This window comes from Camelus dromedarius, chromosome 16 (assembly GCF_036321535.1).
Source record: "Camelus dromedarius isolate mCamDro1 chromosome 16, mCamDro1.pat, whole genome shotgun sequence".
Lineage (NCBI taxonomy): Eukaryota > Metazoa > Chordata > Mammalia > Artiodactyla > Camelidae > Camelus > Camelus dromedarius.
In genome coordinates, this window is record NC_087451.1 from 42760447 (window position 1) to 42772948 (window position 12502).

General features: G+C 53.0%; 1 protein-coding gene across 2 annotated transcripts; it reads left to right on the forward strand.

Moving 5' to 3' along the window:
- The first annotated feature begins 245 nt into the window (after positions 1-245).
- AOC3 (amine oxidase copper containing 3) lies at positions 246-7122 on the forward strand. 2 transcript variants are annotated; one of them, XM_010981820.3, is made up of 5 exons: positions 246-1996; positions 3520-3805; positions 4222-4351; positions 5109-5292; positions 5550-7122. In XM_010981820.3, the coding sequence occupies exons 1-5, from the start codon at positions 397-399 to the stop codon at positions 6008-6010; spliced, it is 2661 nt and encodes an 886-aa protein (XP_010980122.2). In that variant the 5' UTR covers positions 246-396; the 3' UTR covers positions 6011-7122. The 2 variants fall into 2 exon arrangements, with proteins under 2 accessions (XP_010980122.2, XP_010980118.2); XM_010981816.3 differs by lacking the exon at positions 5550-7122 and having other exon boundaries at positions 249-1996; positions 5109-5454.
- Positions 7123-12502: the final 5380 nt, after the last annotated feature.

Consider the following 12502-nt stretch of genomic DNA (forward strand, 5'->3'; position numbering starts at 1 on the left):
CTGCCTCCTTGCTGGTGGTGCATTTCTGTGCTCAGGCTGGTCAGTTGCATTATTTTGAAATCCCCTCCACCCCTTCCCCCTACCTCAGCTCTCCTCTGTTCCAACCCTGACCCAGAGAGCAGAGTCTGAATTGGAGCCTGGGAGACAAAGCCATGTAAGGTCTATGGAAATTGCTGCTACCCTGCTTCAGGCCCGCCCTCCAACCCCAGCCTGCCCCGCCCCCTCCCCAGCCTTCCCTGCTCTTCCCACCCTCAGTCTCCTTTGCGTCGGAATACTGAGAACCTCAGCCAGAGTCCAGAGCTCCCAATACAGGGGTTAAAAGAGACCTTCTTCAGCTCGCCTGAGAATACATATCTCCATTTTTGTTCAACCCTCCATCTCTATGTTCTTGGGACAATGAACCAGAAGACCACCCTGGTGCTCCTCGCTCTGGCTATCATCACTATCTTTGCCTTGGTGTGTGTCTTGCTAGCTGGCAGAGGAGGAGATGGGGGTGAATCCAGCCTGCCTGCCTTCTGCCCCTCCGTATCTCCCAGTGCCCAGCCCTGGACACACCGTGGCCATAGCCAGCTGTTTGCAGACCTGAGCCGAGAAGAGCTGGCAGCTGTGATGAGATTTCTGACCCAGAAGCTGGGGCCAGGACTGGTGGACGCAGCCCAGGCCCAACCCTCAGACAACTGTGTCTTCTCAATAGAGCTGCAGCTGCCCCCCAAGGCTGCAGCCTTGGCCCACCTGGACAAGGGGAGACCCCCGCCTGCCCGGGAGGCACTGGCCATCGTCTTCTTTGGTAGACAGCTCCATCCCAACGTGACTGAGCTGGTGGTGGGACCACTGCCCCACCCCTCTTACATGCGGGATGTGACTGTGCAGCGTAATGGGGGACCCCTGCCCTATCACCGACGCCCTGTGCTCACCCGAGAGTACTTGGACATAGACCACATGATCTTCAACAGAGAGCTGCCCCAGGCTGCTGGGCTCCTCCATCACTGCTGCTCCTACAAACGCCAAGGACAGAACCTGGTGACAATGACCACAGCCCCTCGTGGTTTACAGTCAGGGGACCGGGCCACCTGGTTTGGCCTCTACTACAATATCTCAGGGGCTGGGTATTACCTCAATCCTGTGGGGTTGGAACTACTGGTAGACCACAAGGCTCTGGACCCCACCGGCTGGACCATCCAGAAAGTGTTCTTTCAAGGCCGCTACTATGAGAGTCTGGCCCAGCTGGAGGAAGAGTTTGAGGCTGGCCGGGTGAATGTGGTGGTGGTCCCAGACAATGGCACAGGTGCATCCTGGTCCCTGAAATCCCCGGTGCCCCGGGGTCTGTCTCCCCCTCTGCAGTTCCATCCCCAGGGTCCCCGCTTCATTGTCCAGGGGAGTCGAGTGGCCTCCTCATTGTGGACTTTCTCTTTTGGCCTTGGAGCTTTCACTGGCCCAAGGATCTTTGACATCCGCTTCCAGGGAGAACGTTTAGCTTACGAGATCAGCCTCCAGGAGGCCTTGGCCGTCTACGGTGGAAATACCCCAGCAGCAATGATGACCCGCTATATGGACGGCAGCTTTGGCATGGGCAAGTACTCCACACCTCTGACCCGTGGGGTGGACTGCCCCTATCTGGCCACCTACGTGGACTGGCACTTCCTTCTGGAGTCCCAAGCCCCCAAGACACTACACGATGCCTTCTGTGTGTTTGAGCAGAACCAGGGCCTCCCACTGAGGCGACACCACTCATATTTTCACTCCCACTATTTTGGGGGCCTTCAGGAGACTGTGCTGATCATCAGATCTGTGTCCACCTTGCTCAATTATGACTACGTGTGGGATATGGTCTTCCATCCCAGTGGGGCCATAGAAGTCAAATTCCATGCCACGGGCTACATCAGCTCAGCGTTCCTCTTTGGTGCTGCCCGAAGATTCGGAAACCAGGTTGGGGAGCACACGCTGGGCACCATCCACACCCACAGTGCCAACTTCAAGGTGGATCTGGATGTGGGAGGTAAGACATCCTGGCGGAGGCAAGGATTCAGAAGAGGAGCCTAAAGAGTTGTCTGCATTTGCTTTGAGTTTTATGGAGGTTTTCCAGGAAAGGAAGATCTGAGCCTGAGTGGTTTTGGAATTTCATGCTTCCTCTTTTGCTAGATGGGAGAGAGCTGGCTGCTGAATGTCACTGAGAGGTTAACTCACTGGCTGGGTGCAGCCCTGCCACCCTCTCTCCACTTGATTTCATCCGAAAATCTTGGGCAATAGCTCAGCTCAGGCAGGATCTGGGCTAAGGGTCCCTATTGCCCTCTTCCTTCCCTGGCACTTATATGGGCTTCATTTTAGCGAGGCAGACATTTGTTTTTTGGCTCATCTGTGTCTGGCCTGCAGTGCTGGTGTTTTGGAAGATCTGTTTGCTTTCTGCCGAGTCCCTGGCACATGTAGGCTAATCAGGGAATATCCCAGATTGTACGTTTCCTTGGAAGGTGTTCCCTCCTCTTCCCTGAGTTTCCCTCTGGGCACAATACATTTAAGTGTGAGGGGTAGAGTGACTGCTGTGGAACATTCTGGGTAGTTCCTGGAGTTGGTGGTCACATAGAGAGCCAAGGCTACATGATGTCTTAGAGGCCTTGTCATTTTTCACTGTCCTTCCCCACATTGAGTTAATCACCAGATTTTTTTCTGTTCTGCCTCTGAAATATCCCAAACTGCTCGCTAGACCCCACTGCCATCCCTCTGTTGAGCCAGTCCTCTCTTTGCCATTTTGACTATTCTTCCTCTCAGATTCAGGGCTCACTCTGCACCCAGAGGGACCTACCAGCCCATGCCAGCATGCTCCCTCACACACCTCCCACGTTCCCCATCACCTATGGGACCCTGTCCGCAGAGGGACCTACGAAGCCCTTCCCCTCAGAGTGCAGCTCCTGCCTGCCTTTCATATTCTCCCCCAGGGCTGCATTAGCTGCACACACACCCTGCCTGGCCCTGGACACACACAGCGCCCAGGCCAGTCGGGCTGTTTTTCTTTTGCTCATGTTTTGGCCCTGCCTAGAATGCCCTGCCGTGTCATCTCTGCTGATGACATCCCCTGAGGACAGGCTGAAGCGTTGCCCAGGAAGGCCCCCACTCCTGCCTGCACCTGTGTTCCTCTAACCTTGAATCGTGAGCGTGCTCTTCTGGCATTGCAGGCCCCTCAGGGCTTTGCTCCTCTGTGGCTTCAGTGGGAGCAGGAGGGTAAGAATAAAGTTTCATTCACCTGTATGTCCCCCGCGCCGAGCACAGGCCTCTCCACTAATGGGTGTGAACGGATGAATGAATGAAATCCTTGAAGACATATTTCACAGGTCAACAGCTTTGGCTGAAAGATGGGGGATAACTTGTCAAGACGGGAGAGAAGCAGGGGGCACACTCAGTCTGGGCTTCTCTTTGGCCTCCACTCTGAAGCCAGGTGGGGGCAGAGTCCAGAGAGGGTAGGGCCACCGTATGACCAGCCCTCCCTCCCACCCTTCCCCTTCACCCACCTCCACCCAACCCTTGCAGGAGTGGAGAACTGGGTCTGGGCTGAAGATATGGCTTATGCCCACTCGGTGGTACCCTGGAGTCCTGAGCACCAGATACAGAGAATGCAGGTGACTCGGAAGTTGCTGGAGACGGAAGACCAGGCTGCCTTCCCCCTGGGAACTGCCCTGCCTCGCTACGTGTACCTGGCCAGCAACCACAGCAACAAGTGGGGCCACCCTCGGGGCTACCGCATCCAGGTGGTCAGCTTTCCTGGGGAGCCGCTGCCCCAGGCCAGCTCCATGGAGAGAAGCCTCAGCTGGGCGAGGTGGGTGGCACGGTGTGTGTGTTTTGTGGAGTGGGAAGGGGCGGAGAATGAGAGTGAGAAGGGAGTGTTGGGAGGGGCACTCGGGAACTCAGTTCAAATTTTATGCGAGGTGAGAGAAGAACTCAAAAAGGATTTCCTGGGTATCAAAATTCACACAGTGGATGGATACATGGCCCCCTTGGAATACTAAAGCCCAGATGGCAGAATTCTTTTCTGTTTTGGAGAGGCCATGCTGTGAAATGACAAGGGGTGAACAGGAGGACATGGAAAGATGTTGGGCAACCCATTAGGGTGGCATCAAAGTCACTGTGTGGATGAGATGGGAAAGCTGAGGTCCATGTGCTGGGCTCCCTTCCCCAATAATCAGGAGGCAGGATGGGGCTAGTGACCTGGAGGCCTGACTAGTACAACTCTAGGTACAAGCTGGCCGTGACCCAGAGGAAGGAGACAGAGCCCACCAGCACCAGCATCTTCAATCAGAATGACCCCTGGACCCCCTCTGTGGACTTCTCTGGCTTCATCAACAATGAGACTATTGCTGGAGAGGTCGGTTGACCGCGTGGGGACTGAGGGAGGCGGGCAGGGGCCCAGAGATGAGCCCCGCCTTTTCCTGGGGGTCCCTGAAAGCCATCTATCTCCTCAAAGGCAGAGCTGACTCCTGCCTTCTGTGGATCCGATCATTACCTGTTGAGGGAATCTTCCCAAGCTGGGAGTTCACTCGTACACACTGGCTGAGGCACCAGCCTCTCCTCAAGACACTACAGCCTTCTAAGTCTCAACTTTGTGGACTTGGCCCTTTTAGGGCCCCAGGACTCAGGAGTGCTGAAAGTCACCAAGGAAGGCCACATAGCTTATATCTAAAGCTTCTTCAGTCCTGGCTTTACCACTAAAGGATTAATTTTTAAATGTCGGACTTTTCTGCTTCCCAAGCCCTGAACTTCCCTCCTCCATCCGCCTCTCAGTTAGAGTTTGGGAACTCTCTCACAGAGTTAGGGGAGAGGAGCTAAGTAGCTGGTGGGTGTCATCATTCCTCTGGGGGTGGGTAGGCTGATGGAGATGCTATGGGGAACATCAGAGATGGTGGGTGTGGGCTGGCACTGGGGGCAGGTGTGGCTCCCAATATGAAATTGACTATGCTTTGACTTCTGGGCTAGTAGGAAACATGTTTAAAGAGTTAAAATCCTTCTGAGGGAAGGTGGGCTGGCAAGGTGAATCATTCCATACAAGGCCACTGTGGGGGAGGGGGCAGGTATGTCTTTAGCAAAGCCAGGCCTTATAATCCTTTTTCTTCACCCCTTGCTAGGACCTGGTGGCCTGGGTGACACCTGGTTTCCTGCACATCCCACATGCAGAGGACGTCCCCAACACGGTGACTGCAGGGAATGCCGCAGGCTTCCTCCTCAGACCCTACAACTTCTTTGACTACGACCCCTCCTTTGATTCTGCTGACTCTGTCTACTTCCGGGGGGACCAGGATGCTGGGGCCTGTGAGATCAACCCCCTGGCTTGCCTTCCCAAGGCTGATGCCTGTGCCCCCCACTTCCCTGCCTTCTCCCATGCAGGCTTCGCTCATAACTAGGTGGGTCCTGGGATGAGGATTTTGACTGGGGCCCTTGGACCAGGAAGTGTGGGAGGGGAGGCAACAGGCACTGGGCAGGGCAGCCTGTGCCCTCCTCACACCCCAAGGTCCTCTCTCTCCCATTGTCCTCCCTGCCTCCCCCTCCCTGCTGGGAGCATCCTGAGCCTGTGACACCTGACACAGGGGGCACTTGGCTTTGTGGACCCCAGACCTGCTGGGCTCCTGTCCCTGAGAGGAGAGGAACGGCCATTCGGGACCGTGGAGTGATGATGGTTAAGCTTTTCCCAGAAGACTCCTGTTTTTGGTTTTGCTTTTTGGCTGTCCCAAACCTTTTTAGGACATCCCAATTCTCTCCTAAGACTCTCCAGTCCTTCCCTTGGGAGGCAAGGAAGAAGGCTCTCTATGGGGATAGCCCCCTAGAGGCCCCAGGGCAGGGTTCCTGCCAGGCCTATAACGCCATGAATAAAGCTGGAAGAGGCCCCTTGGCCCATGGTCACTCTCATACTAGTCTTCCTTGTCTCTCTCTTCCTTCTTGCCTAACCATCTCCTGTTCCTACCTGTTCTTATATCCTGGGATTTCCCTCCCAGCCCTGAAGGGATGTTCCTCTGCCCTGATGCTCCCCTAGCCCTCATTTCTTAACTCTGGTCTCTTCTCCTGGCTCTAGGCCTGTGGAAGTCTCAATATGCAAGGTACATCTAGTTTGAGAGGACGCCTGTCTGTCTCCCTGTGTCTGGGAGCTGCCCTTACCCCCAGTCCTGGGGCAGGGTGTGTTTCCCCACAATTTTCTCTGCCCATTTGTATAGCCCTGCCTTGCATTCTCTGGGAGAGGATGAATAGAGTCAGCAGCAACTCAACTTAGCACTTTAAGTGGATTTGTGGGTGCAGTGGTAATGTGGAGTGGTCATTTTGTGCCAGGTCTGTGTGTGACCAATGCCCTCTGTACTCTGTAACAGCCAACAAGGGAGGCTGGGTGGGCACCAATTGTGAGAAGCAGGAAGACCCAGGAACTCCAGCCAGGGGGCCAGGGGCTGTCCAGTCACATGTGGGCATGCAAATAAGGCCAGCCTCTGGGGGAGGAGCCTCTCCCCATCACTGTCCTGGTTTGAGGCAGGGGAGGAGGGTCTGGATTAGGGATTGGTATACAAATAGAAAGAGATTGGAAACAGCAGAACCATCCTTCCCTAGAGGATTGGTTAAATAAATTCTGATACAGCCTTAACAATGCAATACTATGCAATTATAAAACTAATTACATCTCTTTATAGGGAATCATCTTCCAGTGAAAGGGGCAAGGTGCAGAACTGTGTATAGGGCACTTCCATTTGTGTATTAGAAGGGAGGATAATACAAATATTTTCTTATAGATGCATATTCAGAAGAAACAGGTAACACAGGTTGCCTCTGGTGAGGGAAACTGGGAAGTGGGGACCAGAGAGAGAGGAGACTTAGTATTATAAATCCTTTTGTACATTTTGAATTTTGAACCATAATTTTACCTATTCATTTATTATTATTCAGATAATAAATGGGCCCAAACAAGAACTATTTTTTTCTTTTACAGACGGGCCTTAAAAAGGGTGAGGTAGGGGAGGGTAAAGTGAGTTAAGAGATGGGCCTGGGACTCAGTTTTCTCATTTTTGAGACCCAGAGAAATGGGTGTGGCCTCTGGTAACTCCTTTGCCTTCTCTTGAGTGTATATCTCCAGGGGAAATATTAAACTTCAGCCAATCTCTCTTTTGCTCTGTCTCGTGCGCTCTCTCTCTTTGTTTCTCTCAGAAGAGGGGGCAAGGGGAAGCAATGGGGAGGGGTGACTTCTGCCTGCTGGGAGCCCAGGCCAGGCCAGGAGGTGCCATGCAGGGACCAGATTTTGGATGCTTCTCAGCTTCTGCCCAGAGGGAGATCACATCCAGGGAGAGCAGGCATCACGGAAGTTTCTGCTACCTTCTGTCCTGCCCCAAGTCCAAGTTCACTTCTGGGTCAGTGGAACAATGGATGGAGACGAGTCAGTAAGCTGGAGAGAAACCAGGTTCCAAAGAACAGGGAAAAAGACTTCAGTAAGGAGAGAGGGCCAGGGATGGCTGGATGAATTTATAACATGGCCTGGGGTAGAAGCAAGAGTGACAGAGGACAGAAAGAGATTTAAGACAAGGAGAGACTGAAGACTGAGACAGAGGAGAAAAAGGGATGTCATGACCAACGTGGCTCTGATACTTACTTGATACTACTTCTTTCTATGACCTGAGTAGTTTACCTTCTCCATTACATGCCTTTTGTTTCCACCTCCTTCTGGCTCCTTTTTATGGTCAGTTGCACAACAGTCAGCTGGAGGGAAAAGGAAAAAAGGAATGCTGGTGTCCACACCTCCCCCTACCCCGATTTAATAACTTGAAACTCCTTGTCTTGTAACCCATCTCCAGACCCAAGAGGGTGAGTGTTTGCAAGTGGTGAGTGTGCATGTGAATGTGTGTGAAGGCTCGCTCACAAGCCTTGATCTGAAAAAGGGACTGTGGTTATGTCTCTCTACATGTCATCATGGGGATAACACCCCTGTTCCAGGCCTCAGTGGACATGGAGATCATGAGATCGTTAGCCCTGCTGGGGTTTAGAGGGCTGCAAGTTGGACCCCCAGCCCCCTACCCCACCCACTCTCTCCCTTAGACCCCTGAGGCTGGAAGGACTGTCTGCCTCAGACTTGTGGTCAAGCGATAGGCAGGAATAGTGACCAAAGATGTCAGGTTCTAAAAGAACTGGTGTCTCCAAGGCCAGAGATCTTTAGGACTTGCCCCCATTGCCCTCCTAAGAGGAGATGGACAAGGGGCCACCCGAGGCTAGGTCAGGGGCACAGCTGGGACTTCTCCAGGAATGTAGACACGGGGAGCCCCTGTGAGGAGCACAGGATGCACTCACCTGCCTCTGCTCTCCTCCTGCAGCGCCTGGGAAAGTCTCCCTCTGCAGTGGAAGAGAAGGATTCCTACATGCATTCAACAATGATTTCCCAAGTGCCTCCTACCTGCCAGGCACCTTGGGAGGGGCTAGAGGGACAGGTAAAGGGGCAATTACACGAGGGACTTTCAGAGAGGAGGCGGGAGGTAGCAGGGGCTCCTAACCCAGACTTGAGGATGAGGAAAGGCTCCCTGAGGGACATGATGTCTAAATTGATCCTGGCAGAAGAGTAGAAGCTAGCCCCGGGAGAAGGAAGAGAATGGAGAGAAGGTTCTAAAAAGAGGAAACAGCATCTTCAAAGGCCAGGAGGTGACACAGTGGCACCATACAAGTACCCAAGTTTGTTGACAGGTGGGTGGGCTGTGAGGGGAGTCCCGAGGGGCAAACAGAGGGCAGAAGAGGCAGGTCCTTGCTGCCATGGTTGCTCTAAGGAAAACAGGGAGCCATGGAAGGATTCTCACCAAGGGAGTGACAGGGTCAGAGTTGCCTTTGAGGACATTCCCTCCAACCCAGGTACAATGAATAGAGTGGACAGATGGCTTAGCCACAGGGCGGTGGGTCAGAGGTGAGAAATGACGGTGGCCGGAATGCAGGGGGAGGCCGGCAGAGGACTCCCGTGGGAAATCTGGCCTGAGGAGGCCATGCTTGCAGAGAGCCGGGATCAGAACCCCACATCCAGCTGCCTCCCTCCCCACTTCCCACCTCTGCTGAGGTCACAGATGAAGTAAAGAAGGATCCCTGGCCACTGACTCTGGTTTTTCCCGCTGTGCAGCCCATGACCTCCTGAGTGGAAGAGCATTACTGTATTTAATGATCACTTACCGCCTGGGAAAGTCACTTGCTGATTAAAGTACAATTCCACCCAACAATCAGTCCCCTTGGTAGTTAGCGTGGTGACGGCATAACTGGTTAGATGATCCTTTACACAGTGCACAGTGGGTTTGGAAAAAAGTGAAATCCCTAAAAAAAAAAATGTGTCTGAAGCCCTCCTGACAGCTTTTTTGAATGGTTTGGCAGTGAGGATGGGCTCATTAATTCTACGGCCTCCTTACCCGTTCTAAGGGGAAACCCACCACTTCTGGCTCCTCCTAGAAAGTTCTCTTTCAGTTATCCACTCATCTCCCCGTACTTTAAATCTCTCCCTTTTGACTGGCTCTTCCTCTCAACTTTCTAAGCTTCTCCCAGGACCCTACCTCTCCTGGCCGGGGGTCTTCTCTCAGCCTGTGCCCTCCAAGGAATGTTCTTTCTACCCCTCCTGGGCTTGCTTCCTTTCCTCCCACCTCTGTCACTCCTCAATGCCCTGCCCTCCCTCTGCTGACCCACAAGCCACAGGCCCTGCTCTGACGAAGGTCACCAGTGACTTCCAGATGCAAAATCCGCAGGCCTTCCCAGCCTAGTTTCTGGACCTCTCAGTGGCATTTGACTACTCGCTTCTTAAACTCTCTCTTATCTTGACCTCCCCACATTCTGACTCCTCCTCATCTATATTTGCTGCTTCTCGGGCTCCTGTGCTGGCTCCTTGCCCTCTGCTCTGCCCACAGGTCCCCTCAGCCCCACACCTCAGTATTTTCCAGGACTCTGTCCCTGGCCCTCCTGTCTCCTCTCTCCAGAGGTCCTCTCTGGGTGAGCTCAGGCTCTCCTTAATTCATGACTAATATTTGTTGTTTTGCCCAAGTCTGTATTTCTAGCCTAGAGGAACCTCTCTCCTGAACTCCTAGCCCATAGAGCCAATGGCCCTTTTTTCTGGGCATCTGTGCTGGGGTTCCCCCTGAGCACCTCAAACTCAAACTTGTTGGTTTCCCCTTTAAACTCACTGCTCTCCATGAAGGTCCAACTAGTGAGAGCCTCTCCCCACCCCAAGTCACCCAATGGGAAACCTTTGTGTCTTTGTGGTGTCATCTAAGAGGCTGTGCCCTTACTCACCCACCCACCCAATCAGGCACTGAGTCCCATCTACTCCACCTACAACATCTGTCCAGACTCATCCTTTCCTCTGTGTCCTCAAGGCCACTCACCTCACCCTGGCCCTTTGCCTCCTGCCTGGTCTCCTCGACTCTAGTCTGTCCTATACCCAAGCCCTGCTCCGCGCCTCAGCCAGAGCCATCTCCCTAGAATGCGGATCAGAGTGGAGTGACTGGGTATACGGAGGGGGGTTCCCACTGGCTGCACATGGTCTCTAGGGCAGCAGCTCGGTTGAAGCACCACGTCCTGGGGCTCAGTCTTCAACCTGAAGGCCAGGAGTGGGCTCTGGCTCCCAGGGATAAGCTCATCTTCAACACATTCATAGAGGCTGGGGCCAGGTCTGTCCAAAGAGAAATAAGACCTAGTTAGGGGAGTAGGGTGTGTGGTCCTGTCTCCTAATTCTTCAAAAGAGACGCCTTTTCAACAAGTTTTCAGAGTGTTTGACATGATGATTGTGAAGCCCAGGATGAAATGATGTCAGAAGGAAACAATGTGACAGTGAGACACTTAGGGAAGGTGGTCAGAGGGGGTGCCTTCTTACATCCTCATCCCCCCACCAGGCAAGGCAAAGGCTCTCCCTCCCACCACCTGATCATTGCCCACTTCCCATCTGACAGCCTGGCATTACCCAACCAGAGCAAACATTCACGACCTTTGCTTGGTAACACTGGTCAGGACAAAAAACACTAGCCATCTTAACATTGTGTTCTTGGCTGGGAGCAAAGACCATAACTTACCAAAGGCCCAGATTCATGTTCCCAGGCTGGGAAAGCTTGCCTTGTGGCCAGGGCTGGGCCTTGACCTTAGATTCTACTCCTCCTTATTATGAAACCCAAATGGCTCATTTCAAATTGAGATAGGCTGGGACCTGGGACCCTCTACCGGAGTGTCTGCTCTTGTACCTGAACAAATGTCTCTGGGAGCAACAGAATACAAAGGAACTATAAGGGCTTAAAAATAACTGCATCCATGCATGCGCACTCAGGGCAATTATGAACAATAAGATACAAAAAGGTCACAAACCAACTGCCACTTCTGAGGTGCCAGAGCAAAAGTAGGGGACTGTGCATGATGCCTGCACACAGCACCAAGGGGGTGGACAGACCACCTAAGCCACCCCTGGAACTGACCCACCAAGCCCTCTAACCCTCACCTCATTTAAGGAAACCAGTCTAACCTCCACAGAGAGCAAGCAAGGGAACCTGTCTTTTGTCTTTGCTCCCTCCTGCTGCAGCACGAGTCCCTTGACTGAATTTCTCATCTGGTCTCTTATCAATTTCTATTGATTAAAGAGTCCAAGAACCTGGGTCAGTAACAAAATGACCCCTTATGTTTAATTTCCATATCAAAATATAGCTGATTGCATAAATGAGCTGATATCTGGATAATCTGACCTTTCTGGTGTTGATTTACCTGGTTTAACTGGTTCCAAGATTTCTTAACTCTTTTCCTGCAATTACTACTTTGCTTAAAACACAAGGCTTCCCGACCTGCCTGCCTCCCCTCCCACCTCGCACCAAGGACACTGACCTTTTGGCCGTTCCCTGCCCATGTCAATGCTGTTTCAACTTTCTGTACCTTTTCACCTCCTGTTCTCTTCAGCTGAACATCCAGTCTGTTCTCCCCCAGGCCCATGCATCTGTCTATCGTGGCTTCCTGAAGAAATGTTCCTGGACATGTCCAGGTTAGAAAGTCTTCTCCCCCAGGATCATAAAGGAAAGCATGTCCCCTCTCTGGAACCCTCAGTTTCTCTTAGTTCTGGACCTGGCTGCCCAGAAAGTGGAGGTGCTTTCGCTCTCTGCCTCTACAACATTTTGGAGGAGGGTTTCCTGGAGATGAGGGTTCTAGGCTGCTAGGTTAATTTTATAGTCAGTTTTCCAGGCACCCTGAGCTCTAACCTGACCCATCAGCCCTGCTCGAGGGATGGATGGGGGTCTCTGTTATACTGCCACCCCACCACCTACTCTGACTTCGGATTGGCTCTACCCTCCTGCCCGCGAATGCTTCCCTCCAGTGATTTAGGGTCCTCAGGGCCTCCAGTATGTTGACCTGGCTCAGCCCTTCAGCCCCCCAGCTCTTCCCAGGTGATTTGTGTTCTCAGTAGACCTCTCAAGCCTCCCAGGGAGTGGATGCCAGTAGGATTCTGGTTGATGGGGGGTGGGTAGCAGTAGACAGTGATGAGGAGCAGAGCCTGGAGGGCATCACAAACTAG

Excerpts from the sequence above, each read along its gene's own strand:
- AOC3 (XM_010981820.3), top strand. The coding sequence starts at position 397 with ATGAACCAGAAGACCACCCTGGTGCTCCTCGCTCTGGCTATCATCACT. Across the intron at positions 1,997-3,519 it reads GGTGGATCTGGATGTGGGAG|GAGTGGAGAACTGGGTCTGG; the intron begins GTAAGACATCCT and ends CAACCCTTGCAG. Across the intron at positions 4,352-5,108 it reads ATGAGACTATTGCTGGAGAG|GACCTGGTGGCCTGGGTGAC; the intron begins GTCGGTTGACCG and ends ACCCCTTGCTAG.